General features: G+C 46.5%; 1 protein-coding gene across 1 annotated transcript; it reads right to left on the bottom strand.

The window, feature by feature from the left end:
- Positions 1-9,744: 9,744 nt before the first annotated feature.
- On the bottom strand, positions 9,745-10,146 carry LOC100353468 (histone H2B type W-T). The gene has a single exon (XM_002720165.6). It carries the CDS (start codon positions 10,144-10,146, stop codon positions 9,745-9,747), a length of 402 nt encoding a protein of 133 aa, XP_002720211.1.
- Between the last annotated feature and the right edge of the window lie 8,813 nt (positions 10,147-18,959).

Here is an 18,959-nt window from a genome sequence, read left to right on the forward strand (position 1 = left end):
TCAGGTGGCAGCACTGCATTTGTATCCTGGCTCAGACGAGATGTTTGCGAAGTTTTGGTAGGGAACTGGAAACATGAGACTGTCAGTTTCCCTCCATTTTTCTGTCTGTCATTAATTTTCTATAATATTTTATGTATTTGAAAAACTGAGTTACTCTGAGAACAGGAGAGAAATGGAGAGACAGACAGATTTTCCATCTGCTGGTTTACACCCAAAATGTTGAGTCAGGGCCAGTTGGACACCAGGATCCTGGACGACTCCATGCAGGTCACCCGTGTGGGCAGGGGGGGCCTGAGGACTTTGCCGGTCTTCTGCTTTCCAAACACATTAACAGTGGGCTGGATCAGAACAAGAGCAGCCAGGAGTCCAAACCTGTCTCCAGTATGCATTGCTGGAGTTGCAAGGTACAGATTAAATGTTTGGCATATAACCCTGGTAGCAGTTCAGTTTTAAGTTAATTCCCTAATGTAGGTTTTGAAATTCAATGTTAAGAACATGGAAACATCAGCGTGCATTGCAGGCTATTGGGGACTGAACTTGTAGATGAGAAGTATCTCTCACGCTCCCCCCTGCTCCCTTTCTCTTTTGCAGAGCTCCCCGTCTGCCTTTAAAATCAAATTTGCGGCCAGCGCCGCGGCTCACTAGGTTAATCCTCCACCTGCGGCGCCGGCACACCGGGTTCTAGTCCCGGTTGGGGCGCCAGATTCTGTCCCGGTTGCTCCTCTTCCAGTCAAACTCTGCTGTGGCCTGGGGGTGCGGTAGAGGATGGCCCAGGTCCTTGGGTCCTGCAACCGCGTTGGAGACTGGGAGGGGGCACCTGGCTCCTGGCTTCAGATCAGCGCAGTGCACCGGCTGCAATGGGCCAGCCATGGGGTGAACCAACAGAAAAGGAAGACCTTTCCCTCTATCTCTGTCTCTCCCTCTCTCTCACTGTCTAACTCTGCCTGCCAAAAAATAAAAAAAAAATAAATAAAAAAAATCAAATTTGCTTTTTGAAAGGTAAAGCTGTAAGATGCGCATCAGTTGCAGCCAGTACGATATTCCTGGGCATGCCCACATCCCACATAGTCCAGCCTGGGTTCGAGTTCAGGCTCTGTACCCAATTCAGCTTTTTTTTTTTTAAGATTATTTTTTATTTGACAGGTAGATTTACAGACAGTGAGAGAGACAGAGAGAAAGGTCTTCTGTTGGTTCACTCCCCAAATGGCTGCAACAGCCAGAGCTACACCCATCTGAAGCCAGGAGCCAGGTGCTTCTTCCTGGTCTCCCATGTGGGTGCAGTGGCCCAAGCGCTTGGGCCATCCTCCACTGCTTTCCTAGACCACAGCAGAGAGCTGGACTAGAAGAAGAGCAACTGAGGCTAGATCTGGTGCCCATATATGATGCCGGCTCCACAGGCGGAGGATTAACCTAGTGTGCCACTGGGCCGCCCGCCCCCCCGCCCCATTTCAGCTTTCTGTCAGTACACACTGTGGGAGGCAACAAGTGATGGTTCAAGCACTAGGGACCCTGCTTGAACCTGGGAGACCTGGATGAAGCTCGAGGGTCCAGATTTCAGCCTGGCCCAGAACTAGAGTTTTCTGAAGTTTTGAGAGGGAAGTGGCTGATGGGAGATTTCTGTGTGTCTGTCTGTCTTCCTCCCTCTGTCTCGGTGCTCTTTATTGTTTAAAAAAGATTAATTTCATTTGGTGGAAAGGCAGAGTGACAGAAAGGGAGTGACCTTTCCTATGCTGGACCACTCCCCACATTGTTGCCACAGCTGTGGCTGGGACAGGCTGAAGTAATGCACACAGACGTCCATCTACCGTGGTCTCTGCTGTGGATGGCAGGGACTCGAGGTCTTGGGCTGTCGTCATCCACTGCCTTCCCAGGCATGTTAGCAGGGAACAGGATGGGCAGTAGAGCAGCCGGGACTCAAATCTGTATTCACGTGGGAAAGCAGCGTGGCAGGCTGCACCTGAAACCACTGTGCCGCAATGCTGGCCCCTAATCAAGTTTGAAAAGCCTAAGGTTGTAGGATGTGCATTTGGTGCAGCAGGTCAGGTATTTCCTGTGATGGCCGCATCCCACACTGGAGTTCGTGGGTTCCAGTCCAGGCTCTGCTCCCTTTTCAGATTTCCTCTCATGTACTCTGTGGGATGCCGCTGGTGATAAGGTCAGTCCTGTCTCTGCCACCCACATGGGGGCCCTGCGCGTTGCTCCTGGTGCCATCTTAGGCCTGCAAGCACAGGGTGTGCCAGAAATCTTGGAAGGGAATCAGATGGGAGATTTTTGTCTCTCAATCTGTCTCCCTGTGTCTCTCTGCCTTTTAGTTATTCAAAAAAAATTAATTGATTAAAAGGAAGAACCATCAAGATGGGAGACACACACACACAGAGATTCCTTCTGGTTCATACCCAAAAGTGGCCTCAAAGGCTGGGGTCAGAGCCAGTCAGAAGCCAGGATCCCAGAAATCTATCTGGTTTCCCTTGTGTGGGAGGGGTCCAAGGACCCTAGGCAGTTTTCTGGTGCCTTCCTAGGCACATTAGCAGGGAGTAGGATCAGAACAGGAGCGGCAGGCCATGAACCCTGGCTCTGATAGGCATTGCTGGGCTTGCAAGCTACTGATGAACTATTCTGGGATGCAGTGCTGGCACCCTGTCTGCTTTTTAATTAACTGATATAGGTTTTGAAGGTATACTTTTTGTGATAAAAATAGCATTTGGTATTGCTAGCACTTGAGGACTGACCTTATAGGAGATTCGTTCATTCATTCTCTCCCTCTCTCTCTCCCTCCCTCCCCCTCTCTCTCTGTTTGACTCCCTCTGTCTGCCTTTCAATTTTGTTTTTAAAATGTAAGGCTGTGGGATGCTCTTCAGTTGGCAGCAGGTGTGATATTTCTTGGGCTGCCTGCATCCTGTTGTTGTAGAGCCTGGGTTCCAGACCAGTCTGCCTTCCCAACTCCAGCTTCCTGGCAGTGTGCGCTGGGGGAGGCCACAGGTGCTGGTTCATGCCCTAGGGAATCTGCCACATGCCTGTGAGCTCTGGTTTAAATTCCTGGGGCCTTTCTTCAGGCTTGTCAAGTACTTGTGGTTTCTGAAAAATTGGGAGGCAAACTACAGGTAGGAGAGTTCTGTCTCCCTCTGTTTCTTTCCATTTTATTTATTTTTGAAAATACTTATTTAAAAGACAGAGCCAAAGAGAAGGATGGACTGGTGAGATTGCTTCTGCTGGTTCACACCCAGGAGGGCCCTAAATGCTGGTTCAGGGCCAGTTGGCAGTCTGGGTCCTGGAACTCCATCTCCTGTGTGGGTGGGAGGGACCCAAGGACATGGGTAGTCTTCTGCCATCCCAGGCACATTAGCAGGGAGGGGGATCAGAACAGGTGCAGCAGGGAATGGAACCCTGGCTCCGATATGCAATGCTGCAGTTGCAAGCTGCAGCTGAACATTCAGGGATGCAACACTGGAATCCTCGTGTTTTTTTTTTTTTTTCTTTTTTTGACAGGCAGATTTAGACAGTGAGAGAGAGAGAGAGAGAGGAAAAGGTTTTCCTTTTTCCATTGGTTCACCCTCCAGTGGCCGCTGCGGCTGGCACACTGCAGCCGGTGTACCAAGCTGATCCAAAGCCAGGAACCAGGTGCTTCTCCTGGTCTCCCATGTGGGTGCAGGGCCCAAAGACTTGAGCCATCCTCCACTGCACTCCCGGGCCACAGCAGAGAGCTGGCCTGGAAGAGGGGCAACCGGGACAGAATCTAGCACCCGGACCGGGAGTAGAACCCGGTGTGCTGGAGCTGCAGGCGGAGGATTAGCCTATTGAGCCGTCGCGCCAGCCCATCCTCATTGTTGTTTGAAATAATTAACTCCTGAGGTCAACATGATAGAAGAGTGAGCATTGTGGGAATTTGGACCGAAATTGCTGATGGGAGCTTCCTTCCCTCCCCACTTCCCTCTATCTCCCTCCTCCCCCCACCCTTGCTCTAGGTACCTCTGCCTGCTTATAAGATAAGTATTTTAAAAGATAAGTCTGTGGGGTGCGCATCAGTGGCAGCAGGTGTCATATTTCCTGGCAGGCCTTGATTCCAGTCCAGGCCCCTGCCCAATTCCACTTCCTTGCCAGTGCACACTGTAGGAAGCAGCAGGTCATGGTTCAAGCACTAGGGACCCTGTCCACAGACCTGGGAGGCCTGGATGAAGCTCCTGGTGCCTGGCTTCACACAGGTGCAACAACAGTGTTTTCAGAAGTTTTTGGAGGGAAAGAGCTGATGGGAGATTTCTGTCTGTCTGCCTGCTCTTTGCTATTGATAAAGATTTCTTCATTTAGTGGGAAGCTGGAGTGAAAGAGGGAAAAGGGAGACCGAAGGACAAGGAGATCTTTCATCTGCTGGATCACTCCCCAAATGGTGACAATGGCTGTGGTTGGGACAGGCTGATGCGTGGACTCAAGAACACCATGGTGGTCTCAGCCTTGGGTGGCAGAGGCCAAGTACTTGGGCCATCACCTCTTCTGACTTCTGAGGCACATTAGCAGGGCGCTGGATGGAAAGTATTGTAGCTGGGACTGAAACAGGTGCTTATGTGGAAGCCAGCATGGCAGGCTGCACCTTAACCTGCTGTGCCCCTAGGCTGACCCCCAACATAATGTTTTAAAAATGTAAAGGTGGGCCAGCGCTGGGGCTCACTAGGGTAACCCTCGGCCTGTGGCGCCGGCACCCTGGGTTCTAGTCCCGGTTGGGGTGCTGGATTCTGTCTCAGTTGCTCCTCTTGCAGTCCAGCTCTCTGCTGTGGCCCGGGAGTGCAGTGGAGGATGGCCCAGGTCCTGGGACCCTGCACCCCATGGGAGACCAGGAGGAAGCACCTGCTGCTGGCTTCGGATCCGCACAGCACGCCGGCAACAACACGCAGGCCATAGCAGCTACTTGGGGGTGAACCAACGGAAGGAAGTCCTTTCCCTCTCTTTCTCTCTCACTGTCTAACTCTGCCTGTCCAAAAAAAAAAAAAAAGTAAAGTTGTAGCGTGGCCATTTTGCACTGCGGGTCAGATATTTCCCTTAAGAACATCTAACACTGGAATGCCTGCGTTCCAGTTCAGGATCTATTTCCATTCCAGCTTCCTGCTCACGTACACTGTGAGTTTGCAGGTGATGGCAAGAGCAGCTGTTTCCTGGCCACTCATCGTGCAGCCCTGCATTTCAGTCCTGGTACCTGGATTAGGCCTGGCTCACACAACTGCTTATAGAAGTGGGGGAGGGGGGTCAGCAGATGGGTGATTTTTGTCTTTCCATCTTCCTCTGTCTCTTTGCCTCTTTTTTTCTGAAAACAATTTATATGAAAGAGCCACCCAGATGAAGGAGAGTTGGGGTAGAGAGACATATTTTCCTTCTGCTTATTCTCACGCACAAATCGGCCACAAAGATGGGTCAGGGTCAGTCAGAATTGCGGACCCTGAAACTCCATCCAGGTCTTCAGTGTGAGTTGGAGTTGCCTGAGGAGTATGGCCGTACTCTGCTGCCTTCCCAGGCACATTAGCAGGGAGCAGGATCAGAAGAGGAGCAGCTTGGAATCAGTCCCTGGCTAGGATACACGTTGTTGGAGATGCAACCTGCTGGTTAACTTTCTGGATACAACACTGGCACACTCGCTGCTGTTTTGTTTAATTAATTGGCTAGCATATTTTGAACTTAAACTTTTCCTTTATGATAATGACAGCAGTGAGTGGTTGCTATTGTAGGCATTTGAGAACCAAACTTGCTGAAGGGCCATGTCTGTCCGTCCTTCCCTCCCCCTGTGTACTTGCCTCTGTCTGCCTTAAAATAAAATCTAGACTTTCAGAGGTAAAGCTGTGGGGGGCACTTCAGTTGCAGCCATTATATTTCTGGGGATGCCCACATCCCTCGTGGTAGAGGCTGGTTTCCTGTTCACGTTCCTTTCCCAATTCCACCTTCCAGCCTATTCACACTGTGGGTGGCAGCAGGTGCAGGTTCATGCATTAGGGACCCTGCCACAGACCTGGGAGACCTGGATTAAACTCCTGGGGCCTAGCTTCAGACTTTTCAACACTAGTGGTTTTGGGAATTTAGGGAGGGAAGCAGCAGATGAGAGATTGCTTCTGCCTGTCTGTCTCCCTGCGTCTCTTGTCTGTCCTCTATTGTTTGGAAAGATATCTTTCATTTAGGGGCAAGGCAGAGTGACCGAAATGGAGACAGGGAGACAGAAGGAGATGTTGGAGGTGATGAGTCACTCCTCAGATGGCCACAAAGGTTGTGGCTGAGCCACACAGAAGCATGGAGCCCAGAAGTGCTTCCTGGTCTCCCCTGTGGTCGGCAGGGGGCCAAGTGAGTGGGCTATCATCTTGCACTGCCTCGCCAGGCACATGAGCAGGGAGCTGCATGGGAAGTGCAGCTGTCTGTCTGGCAGGTGGCCTTAGTATGCAGTCCAAAAATTCTGGCCCGCAAATTGTTTTAAAAGCCTAAAGCTGTAGGGTGGGCGTTTGGTGTAGCCGGTTAGATATTTCCTTTGATATCCACATCCCATAGTGTGTGGCTGGCACACACTGTTCCTTTTCGAGCTCCCTGCTCTGGCATGCAGTGGGATGCCAAACGTGATGGCAGGAGCAATCCCATCTTGGCCAACCACTCGGTGGACCTGGGTTAAGCTCTCTGCTTTGGCCTGGCCCAGCACTAGTTATTTCAAAACGTTTGGGAGGGAATTGGCGAATGGGAGGTTTCTGTCCTTCTGTCCGTCTCACTCTGTCTGCCTTTTGTTGATTGTTTTTAAAGATATTTTATTTACTTAGAAGGCAGAGTCACACCGAGAGGAGGGTTAGGCAGAGAGAGTGCTTCTCTCTGCAGGTTCACATCCTACATGACCTGAAAGGCTGGATGAGGCCAACTGGAAGCCAGGATCAGGGAATTGTATCTGCTTCTGCACAGTCTTCTGCTATCTTCCCAGGCAGATTAGCATGGAACTGGATCAGAACAGGAGCAACGTGAAATCTAATCCTGGCTCTGATATGTATCGCTAGAGTTGCAAGCTGTGGATTAACTTTCTGGGATACAACTCTGGCACCCTGTATGCTTCATTATTAACTAATAAATGTCTTGAAGTTGATCTTTAACATGCCCAAAACAGGTGGGATTCAGGCATTTGGGGACTGAATCAGCTGATGGAAAGTTTGTCTGTCTGTCTGTCTCTTTTTTCTCCCCCTCCCTCTTCCCCACTACATCTATGTTTCTCTTTCTGCCTTTAAAATAAATAAAATTTGTATTTGAAAGGTAATGCCATGAGATATGCAATAGTTGTAGCAGGTATGGTATTTCTTGGGATGCCCATACCCACATGTTAGAGCCTGGGTTCCAGTCCAGGCTATGTTGCCTGTTCCAGCTTCCTGCCAAAACCCACTGTGGGAGGCAGCAGGTAATTATTCAAGCACTAGGGACATGCCACACACCTGGGTACCTTGGATTAGGCTCCTGGGGCCTATCTTCAGCCTGGGACAGGCCAAAATTGGGAGCTGGGACACCATCCGTATCTCCCATATAAGGGCACAGGCCCCAAGTACTTGGGCCATCTTCTGCCACTTTCCCAGATGCTACATTTAGCAGGGAGCTAAACAGGAGGAGACAGCCAGGATTCACACTTGTGCTCCAAAGGAGTGCCAATTTCATAGGTGATGGCTTAATCTGCACCACATCACCAGCCCCTCTTGCTGTTTTAAAATAAGCTTCATAATAGGGATCACTTAGAAACAAATGTCGACTAGATTATAGTCTCATACTGTTTCCCCAGGTGCATGTTTATATAATTTGCTATTTGATCAAAAATCTAAATATCCAATTTAACAAATATATGAATACAAATATATAATCAGTGCAGACAATTCATAACTAGTTATTGAAGCATTACCTGTTTCCCTCAGCTTGTCTTTTCAGTAAGATACACTTAGATTTTAATTACTCACTAGATAACCCATCCCCTGAATTAATCATAGTAGTGAATAATCACATGTGTTCAACTTCACTTTTGAGTCTCAATCTCATTTTTCCACCCTTGTGCAAGAAATCATCCGTGTCCGCACCATTATATTCCCAGACTTCAAGTTAAAACCCCATGTTGGCGCCTTGTTTTACTGAATCTCCTATTTCTGAAGTTACAAATGCAGAAATACCCATAGAGAAAGAGAAATAATCTAAAGGATTGAATGTCTTAAAAATTACTTTTCATAATAAGATATGCATAGATCAATACACATGGAGAAACCTTGAAAAATTATTTCAAGCCATATTTAATTGGCATTTGGATGCAGCAACAACTTGCATAAGTTTAGTGTTTTACTGAAATGTTCTGCTTCATCTTATGGTCTATCTGAAAAGGTGCATGTCTTTATGTTTTAAAAAAATATTTTCATTCTATTAGAAAGGGAGAGAGAGAGGGAGAGAGTTTTTTTCTATCCATGGGTTCATTCTGTAAGTGCCCCTTCCCTCTAGGGCAAGTCCAGGCCAAACTTGAGAGCCCAGAACTAAACCCGTGTCTCCTGTGAGGGTGACAGGGACCCACGTAGTGGAGCCATCATCTGGTGTCTCCCAGAATGAGCATTAGCAGGAAACTGGATCGGTTGAGATTGAACCAGGCACTCCAACGTGGGCTGCCAGCATCCCAAGTGGTGATGGAAGCTGCTGGGCCGAACAAACGCCCTCACGGTCTCCTTGGGCACTCCACAGTTTCCCTCTGGCTGTGCACAGCAGTATTGAGGCAATGCACTGCAAGACTGACTTGCTGTTGTTTACAGCATAGGTTTTCTAGGTCTTTTGCTCATTCACCTGCAAACATAAAGGAAAATAGCCCACTCCCACGTCTGGATTTATATTTTAGACCACCATGAAAGTAAACAACAGAAAAAAACACTGGCAAACAATATAGATCCCATTGCCTACAGTTTCCAAACTCTACACCACAGCTGTTTTCTGCTCACCAACCCCACCCCTGCACATGCACACATTTCCAGCTAATGGCTGTTCCTGGTGGTGCACAGTTTACACATTGGCTTTTCCTGTGCACTCCACGTGTTGGTCCAGTCTCCTTGGAAGATCCCTTTACCCAAGACACACGTAGCTGCAAGTCATGAAAGTTTGGAAAAGACTGTTGTCTGTAGAGACTCAGATAAATCTCAATGATTTGAAATAGTAATTACAGAGAGCAGGGTGCTACGACAGTCAACTGTTCCTATTTTATCTAGATAGTTCTGTACGTTCTTTGGATTCCAGTTCTAGTGTTTCAAAGAATTCCGGAAAAAGAGATGTGTTGGGAAAACTGGGTTAGATAGGTATGACACTTATACCAGGTTCTTCATCTATATGTTGCCATTTCACACACCATGGAGCTCCCCATCATTTCACCAAGACCTCTAGGGCTAATGAGCAAAGATAAAATCTAGAACTTTGTCATGAAAATACTTCGACATATAGGGGATACGAAAATTCTCTTAAGAACGTACTTGAGCAAAATGAGCATTTAATAAACCATTTAATAAATGCACAATGCATATAGCTATCCCACTATTTTCCTTGAAAGAGATTGGTCCAAGGCTCTAGAATATGGTAGAACTGACAATGTGAGGAAATCGGTAAAAATGTCCTTAAAAGTGAGCAAGACACCATGTGCCCCACCCCTAGGTGAGCTGACCTGGGCAGTGGTACAGGCCTTTTTCCCTGAGAGGGTGGCTCCGGAAGGAGCCTTTGGGGGAGCGGGGCAGGTGGTCCCGAGGCGGCTCAGGGGTGGGTGATGAACTTCAGGAGGGCCTTGGTGCCCTCCACGTCCGCGTGCTTGTGGAGCTGCCCGGGCAGCAGGAGGCGAACGGCGCTCTGCACGTCTCTGGAGGTGAGGGTCGAGTGCTTGCTGTAGCGGACCAGGCTGGCGGCCTCGTGGGCGATGCGCTCAAAGACGTCTCTCACGATGGAGTCCATGACGCCCTTGGCCTCCTTGGACAGGCTGAGGCCCTTGTGAACATGCTTCAGGACCTTGGGGAAGTAGGAAGCGAAGCTGTAGTTGTGGCCCTGGCGGCGGCGGCGACGGCGCCTGGGCTGCTTCTCCTTCGGGGTGGACGAGGCCGTCGTCTTGGGCTCCAGGCTGAGGTTCTCCTCAGAAGCCACGTGCGAGGCGGGCTCAGCCATTGCGGGGGCAGCGGCTGATGGCTCGCGACTGCAGACAAAGGCGGTTGCCCACAGGGCGCGCTGTTTATATAGGCAGCTTTGCCTGACGTCACAGACAGACTCCACGTCTGAATGGATGGCAGGTCTTGGGGAGACCCTGTTGCTAAGCTGCATGGTGCGCTTCCTGGCATTGGACAGCCCTCCCGCATGGAATCACAGCAGCCAGTCAGCACGTGGCTTGCAAGCTGTAGCCTGGTGTCAAAGAAAGAGGCTGCAAAGCAGAAGGCCTTGTGTGCTGCCTGTGACACTGGGATCCCTTATGGACATCGGTTCGAGTCCCGGCTGCTCCACTTCTGATCCAGTTCCCTGCTAATGGCCTGGGAAAAGCAGTGGAAGATGGCCCAAGTACGCAGGCCCCTGCCACCCATGTAGGAGACCCAGAAGAATGCCCTGTTTTTTTGACTTGTGCGCTCCTCTCTATCTGTGACTTTCAAATGAGTAAAACAATGTGTGAAAGATGTTACAAAGAGCAAAGGTCATCCATCAGACCACATCAGCTGCCTGATGCCACTCCATGAGTACCTTGAAAAGGCACCAGGAAGAGCAGCTAAATTGTAGAAATTGAATCTTCCAATGCTTATGAGAATCTGATCTCAGTAACCCAAGGCCAGTGTGCTACAGGTGTGACTGCCCACCTTTTAGCCTTTTCTTCTCCAACTCAGAATGTATTGCTATTCTGGGCTAAGCCACTTCAATTGCAGCTGGAACTCCTTGTATGGCCACCAGGGTACCCCTGGCTGTCCTGCTGATGTCTGCAGATCTGACCCAAAGCAGCATGAATTCAGAATGAGCAGTATGGGAAAACCATGGTCAGGAAATAGAGACTACAAGCAGAAAAGGGCTATTTAAAAATATCTGAGATATCTGATAAGCATCAACAAGAAGAAGGAAAAAAGAAGAAGAGGAGGAGGGGAGGGAGGAGGGGGAGGAGGGGAAGAGGAGGAGGATGGGGAAGATGATTTCAACAAATGACGGACAACAATGCAACAATCCAAGAAACCACAATAAGGAAGACAACATGACGCTCCCACAAGAACTCGACACTTCAATACTAGATTGTGAAGATGAGGAGATAGAAGAAATGCAAGAAATGGAACTCAAAAAATTGATCATAATATCACATAGAAGTAATCAAAAGCAAACACATGAACTACTGAAATCCATGCAGGAGATGAAAGAAAATTTCTCCCATGTAATTGTGATCTTAAAGTGAAATCAAAACGAAAGGAAGAATTCAATAGAACAAATAAAAAAATGCAGTGGAGAGTCTTAACAACAGAATCAGTGAAGCAGAAGAGAGCATATTGGACTTAGAATGTGTATGATTATTCAGTTCAGTGACCGAGGAAAATGGACATCTAGTGGGCGATTATGATCTGAAGGTGTGGTTTACCAAAAAGACAAACGAAAGTCCTTATATAACAAATTCTAAATTTGTGTACTGCTTACATTTTGAAATTTTATTTTTGATATATTGAATATAAAATATTAAAATTTTAAAATTTTCAAAACATAAGCATATATCTTTTTTTTTCTGACAGGCAGAGTGGACAGTGAGAGGGAGAGAGACAGAGAGAAAGGTCTTCCTTTACCGTTGGTTCACCTCCAATGGCCGCTGCGCCTGGCGCACCGCGCTGATCCGAAGCCAGGAGCCAGGTGCTTTTCCTGGTCTCCCATGTGGTTGCAGGGCCCAAGCACTTGGGCCATCCTCCACTGCACTCCTGGGCCACAGCAGAGAGCTGGATTGGAAGAGGGGCAACCAGGACAGAATCCGGCGTCCCGACCAGGACTACAACCCAGTGCGCCGGCGCAGCAGGCAGAGGATTAGCCTATTGAGCCACGGCACCGGCCAAGCATATAACTTGAAAAGTAGTATTAGTAGGACAAAAATATGCTCTCATGAAACATTTAAAAATATTACTTGTGTTACTGAACTCATTTAAAGCATACAGGAAGGCCCAAACACAGGGAAATATTGATTAAGTAAAAGTCCCACGAAGCTGTTCCTATTCCTACACTGGTTGGGGTGTGAAGTTACCACTTTAACTGCCTTAGCTTCTTTGGCCTCTTTGTGCTCCTTTCAGGACCACAGACTTTTCTCTTAAATAGACAAACCTTCTCGACTGCCATCGATGCAGCATAAGGCTGGTGGCAGAATCGAATGAGAGCAACACAAGCAGCAGGCTGCTCTGTTCACCACGGAGTAAACTAAAGCTATGGAGCCACAGCCACTGGTCCAAGGTGTGATCAGGTGTTCTAGGGTAACTAAGAAGGGTCGTCCTTGGAATTTCAGCCATGGAGTTTGGCAGTAACCTGTGATCAGTGGGAGACTATTTGTTGCCTGCTGGTTGTTTCCTGGTGGGATATGTTGCATGCTCCTAATCTTGGTGACAAAGACGTGCATCCAGAGCCTTGTGTGGACTTTGTGCCTGATTCTCCCATAAACTAAGAATAGAAGCAGCTAGTAGAATTAACACGGTTCCATCTGCCCTGCTTCTGATTGTGTCCTCAAATCAATATGAATGTTCAGATAGCTTATTTTCTCAAGTCCCAAACCATCTGCCTGTCGAAATGAAATCCACCTCGTTGACTTGGCAGGCTGAAAACCAAGTACCCAGTACCATGGCAAATACAGTAAGATCAATTGTGATTCCTGGCTCCCCACTGCCTTCCCCTTCTTTGATTAGACCCAGAGTTCCTGCATGAAAGTAGGAGAATGAAGATAATTTGGGAAAGAAGATGATTAAAAACGTGGCCATTTCCAGCTTCTCTTTAATTTGAGGGGCTTTAGAAAGAAATCCAGATTCAAAATAGGATTTGACTGATCTGTAAGAAAAAATGTCTGTGGAGAGTGAGAGCACATAGGCTCTTCCATAGGGGCAGTGAGCCAGTCCTTGCCATGCCACACTCTGTCTTTTTGAGGAAGGTAGCATACAAGTTCTTCCCCTGCTGGCCTCTGCTGTTGCCGCGGAATCCCCAAAGCTGTCTATAGTGTAACTAGATCTGCTTCTAAAGTGTTCCTGCACAGGGGTAAAGTGGGAACAGTGTCAGCAGCAGTTGATATTGCCGTGAGGCAGGGATCATATGCCTCTGGCTGGACCTGCTGCCTGTCTGGGCATTGCATCATTCACCCCTGGGACATTTGTTTGAAGGGGGAATTATATACACAATTGCTAATTTTTGTTTTGATACCCTGATATTTGGACTGGCATGTTGAATTCTGTGTCTTCCAGGAATCCAGAGACCTTCCACGTAATCTTTCCAGAGATATAAATCGCCTTACCAAAGACCACATAACTACTGGGTTATATGTGACACCAGGTCTTGGGTGGATGTCCTGCCTGTGCCCAATAGTGTCTCTACATGAGGTTGGTTGATGAGTATGGGAGCCTATCAGGGAATAATAGAACCATGCATCTCTGTGTTAAACTACTATATAGGAGATATGTTAAAATCAAAGGAAATGCATTCTTTTTTCTAAAGATTTATTTATTTGAAAGACAGAGTTAGAGAGAGGGCAAGGCAGAGAGAGCTGTCTGCCCTCTGTTAGTTTATTCTCTACAACTCCCAGCCCGGGGATGTACCAGGGGAAGCCAGGAGCCAGGAGCTTCTTCCGGTTCTCCCATGTGGGCACAGGGGCCTAAGCAGTTGGGCCTTTCTCTGCTGCCTTCCCAGGCATGTTAGCTGGGAGCTGGATTGGAAGTGGAAGCTGGGAGTCGGACCGGTACCCATATGGGATGCCGGTGTTGCAGGCGGTGACTTTACCTGCTATGCCACAGTGCCGGCCCCAGAAACATGCATTCTTGATTGGCGTTCCTGACCCCATCTCAGTTTCAGAATTAACCCCAATGGAAACACACAAGCAAATAGTCTGCTTTAACCAAAGTCCTACAATGTGGAATGCTGACATCAGGGATTGATTCTGCTTCCTCTTTCCCAAGTAATTTGTGTGTCCTCACACGAACTACAAATATGTCACTATCTCTATGTCCCTTTATGGGCATAATGGCTTACCACTGAATTGTGAGGTTGTTGGACCTCTCCTAAAAGAGGTCGGTTGAGAATATGGGGAAGCTTGATTGACCAAACTAATAAGGAACCAGATCCTATCAGCAAGTACTCAGTTTGTACATGCTCCTGTTTATTTGCATATTTTTAAATTTATGTCCAGCAATGCACAAGTGGGAGAGGGCGTCTATTATATTTAGAGATCTCTTATGCCATCAGGCTCTGAGCTGTGGCATACAGTACAGGGGTCTACGCTGTGGGGTAGAGCAGCCTGATAGGGGTAAGGCAAGTGTAAAACAACTGAGGGGTGTCCCAGATTGGTGCAGTAAACAAAGTATTAGTGTGTATGTATGTGCCAATGTTGCGGCATCCAGCCACGTCTCATGAAGTCTATCATGCGTGGTACTATCTGTCAGATTCATGAAGTTGACAGATTCCTAGACACTACTGTGGTTGAGATGTCACTGACTGTCTCCTTCCTTTTGGATTTACAAAGACATCGGGAATTCTGAAGAATGGATTATGGTAAAAGTGATGCCGTGATATCTTTAGAGCTAATCTTTAAGAAAACTGGAGGCTTCTGTCTGGTTGTGTTTAATTTCTTATTGGCTACATAGCAAGTGTTCCTGGCCAGCTGGTGACACCATGTGGGGAGCTTCTCCGAGTGCATGGAGAAGGACCAGGGCTAAGCTGAGCCCATGCCTTCACCCAGCCCCTGCAAACACCACACGTGGGTACAAGTTGTTTTGAACATTGCAGAACCTCTCAGACACAATCTGAATACCACCAAGCCACTCTAGCCTTCTTATATCTTTATGCCTATGTAATACTTCTCATTAGTAGAGTATTTGGAGCAAATGTGAAAAACCTCGAGTATTATACATGTAAACTTACATGACAAATTTATCCAAAGCACTATTTTTTTCTTTTTGATGTTATTATTTTTTTAAATTTATTTTTAAGAAATATGAATTTCACAAGTACAATTTTAGGAATATAGTTATTCTTCCCACCATACCCACCCTCCCATCCACATTCCAACCCCTCCTCCTCCTCCCTCTCCACTTGCCAGTCCCATTCTCCATTAAGATTCATTTTCAATTAACTTTGTACACAGAAGACCAACTCTATTCTAAGTAACAATTTCAAGAATCTGCACACAAGCACACAACACACACACACACAGAGCTGCTTGAAAACTAGTTTTACAGTTAACAATCATAACACAACTCATTAAGGACAGAAATCCTGCATGAGGAGTTAGTGTACAGTGACTCCTCTTGTTAATTTAGCAATTAACACTCTTATGCATGATGTCAGTGATGACCGCAGGCTCTTGACATGAGCTGCCTAGGCTATTTAAGCCTTTTGAGTCCACAACTCTGTCAGTATTTGTATTAGGCCATAAGCAAAGTGGAAGTTCTCTCCTCCATTTAGAGAAAAGTACATCCTTCTTTGATGGCCGCTTCTTTCTATAGGGGTCTCACTCACAGAGATCCTTCATGTAGAATATTTTTTGCCACAATGTCTTGGCTTTCCATGCCTAAAATATGCTCACAGGCTTTTCAGCCAGACCACGAAGCCTTCAGAGCTGATCCTGAGGTCAGATGTTACTTAAAGTGATTGTCATTTTTTTTTATTTAATGAGCATAAATTTCCAAAGTACAGCTTATGGATTACAATAGCTTCCTCCCCCCCATAACTTCCCTCCCACCCACAACGCTCCCCTCTCCCACTCCCTCTCCCCTTCCCTTCACATCAAGATTAATTTTCAATTATCTTTATATACAGAAGATCAATTTAGCGTATATTAAGTAAAGATTTCCACATTTTGCTCCCACACAAAAACACAAAGTGTAAAATACTATTTGAGTACTAGTTATAGCATTAATTAAACACCTAAGAGTAATTGTGTATTAATTACAGAGTTCAACCAATAGTTTTAAGTAGAATATAAAATGCAACTTTTGTATTGTTGTGGCTTCCCCCCCAACCTCCCTCCCTCCCGTGGCCCTCCCCTCTCCCACTCCCTCTCCCATCCCGCCCTTCATCACGTTTCATTTTCAATTACCTTCATATACTGAAGATCAACTTAGTATATACTAAGCAAGGATTTCAACAGGCTGCACTCACACAACCGAATCAGGTATAGGGTATTGTTCGACTAGTAGTGTTGTTTTTGAGTTTCATAGTAGAACACATTAAGGACAGAGATCCTACGTGGGGAGCATGAACCCAGTGACTCCCGTTGTTGATTTAACAATTGGCACTCTTATTTATGATGTCGGCAGTCACCCGAGACTCTTGCTATGAGCTGTCTAGGCTGTGGAAGTCCCTTGAGTTCACCGATTCTGAATTTGTTTAGTCAACGCCATATCACAGTGGAGGTTCCTTCCTCCCTTCAGAGAAAGGCGCCTCTCTCCTTGATGGCCTGATCCTTCTGCTGGGGTCTTGTTCACCAGGATCTTTCATTTAGATTGTTTTTTGCCACCGTGTCATGGCTTCCCATGCCTGTGAGACTCTCATGAACCTTTTAGCCAGATCTGAATGTCCCAAGGGTTGATTCTGAGGCAGGAGTGCTGTTTTGGGCGTTTGCTATTCTATGAGTCTGCTGTGTGTCCTGCTTCCTCCGCAGGATCATTCTCTCCCTTTTGATTTGGACTTGGAAGAGGCTCCTGGCTCCTGGCTTTGGATCGGTGCAGCTCCGGCCATTGCGGCCGTCTGGGGAGTGAACCAGCGGATGGAAGACCTTTCTGTCTCTACCTCTCTCTGTAACTCTGTGTTTCAAATAAATAAAATAAATCTTTTAAAAAAAAGTGATTGTCATTCTATGAGTCTGCTGTGTGGACAGCTTCCTTTGTTAGAACATTTTCTCTATTTGTTTTTTAATTAATTACTTTTATTAATAAATTTATTATTATAATAAATTACCCCTATAAATAAATAATGAAATAATTAAATTCTTTTTTTTAACTTTTATTTAATGAATATAGATTTCCAAAGTACGGCTTATGCATTACAATGGCTTCCCCCCCATAACATCCCTCCCACCCACAACCCTCCCCTTTCCCACTCCCTCTCCCCTTCCATTCACATCAAGATTCATTTTCGATTCTCTTTATATACAAAAGATCAGTTTAGCATACATTAAGTAAAGATTTCAACAGTTTGCTCCCACACAGAAACATAAAGTGAAAAATAATAGATGATTTTTTAAATGATGATGAAATCAGATCAGACCTATTGTCATGTTTAATCCCAGTGAAAGTCAAGTTGGGAATTGATAATTTCTTTTTTTTTTTTTTTTTTTTTTTTTTTTTTTTTACAGAAGTTCAGTTTAGTATACATTAAGTAAAGATTTCAACAGTTTGCACCCCCATAGAAACACAAAGTGTTCCTTTTTGGTGTTCAGTCAGTTGTCACCGATCAGGGAGAACATATGATATTTGTCCCTTTGGGACTGGCTTATTTCACTCAGCATGATGTGTTCCAGATTCCTCCATTTTGTTGCAAATGACTGGATTTCGTTGTTTCTTACTGCGGTATAGTATCTAAAAAGTACATATCCCATAATTTCTTTATCCAGTCTACCGTTGATGGGCATTTAGGTTGGTTCCAGGTCTTGGCTATTGTGAATTGTGCTGCAATAAACATTAGGGTGCAGACCGCTTTTTTGTTTGCCAATTTAAACTCCTTTGGGTAAATTCCAAGGAGTGGGATGGCTGGGTCGAACGGTAGGGTTATATTCAGGTTTCTGAGGATTCTCCAGAGTGACTTCCATAGTGGCTTGACCAGTTTGCATTCCCACCAACAGTGGGTTAGTGTCCCTTTTTCCCCACATCCTCGCCAGCATCTGTTGTTGGTAGATTTCTGAATGTGAGCCATTCTAACCAGGGCGAGGTGAAACCTCATTGTGGTTTTGATTTGCATTTCCCTGATTGCTAGTGACCTTGAACATTTTTTCATGTGCCTGTTGGCCATTTGGATTTCCTCTTTTGAAAAATGTCTATTGAGGTCCTTGGCCCATCTCTTAAGTTGGTTGTGTGTTTTGCTGTTGTGGAGTTTCTTGATCTCTTTGTAGATGCTGGTTATTAACCCTTCATCGGTTGCATAGTTTGCAAATATTTTTTCCCATTCTGTCGGTTTTCTCTTCACTGTCCTGACTGTTTCTTTTGCAGTACAGAAACTTCTCAATTTGATGCAATCCCAATAGTCTATTATTATTACCAGGCACTTGATCCTATTTATATGACCACTTTCACACTTAAAGGATTAAGTGTCAAAGGATTACTTTAAATGAATACTTTCCCTTGAACATGGCCAAAAATAATGGGCAACTGGGATTTCAGGGTTATTTTCTAGGGGGCTTTGGGCCGTTACAGTTCTCCCTTCCCTTTGCCTTCATTTTCAAGAAGAGCTGTGGATGTGTTTGGATGCTATGGGACTCACTCGGGGAAGGGACGTTAGAGAAGCCTACTCGCACAAAAGCTGTGCAGAGTTCTCAGGACCCTTGAGTCAGAAGCACATCTGAGGAATACACACACATTTGTGCTGAATCTCCTCGTGCTCCACACCCTCAGGCTCCTGGCGTTTAATCATCAGTTGTTTGGTTTGCTGCATTTCCCTTGCGAATTAGGACTGCAGAATCAATTGTCAGTGCCAGGCCTGAGGCCTCTCGAGCGAAGCAGTGCTACAAGCCTTTTCTGCTGACTTGGGGGCTCTGAAAAGAGCCGTTGTGGGGAGAGGGGTGGCCAGGCTGAGGCGGC

This window comes from Oryctolagus cuniculus, chromosome X (genome assembly GCF_051225735.1).
Source record: "Oryctolagus cuniculus isolate XC-2025 breed Fujian yellow rabbit chromosome X, ASM5122573v1, whole genome shotgun sequence".
Taxonomy (NCBI): Eukaryota; Metazoa; Chordata; class Mammalia; order Lagomorpha; family Leporidae; genus Oryctolagus; species Oryctolagus cuniculus.

What these genes read in the sequence shown, in the direction of transcription:
- LOC100353468 (XM_002720165.6), bottom strand. Translation starts at nt 10,146, where the DNA reads ATGGCTGAGCCCGCCTCGCACGTGGCTTCTGAGGAGAACCTCAGCCTG.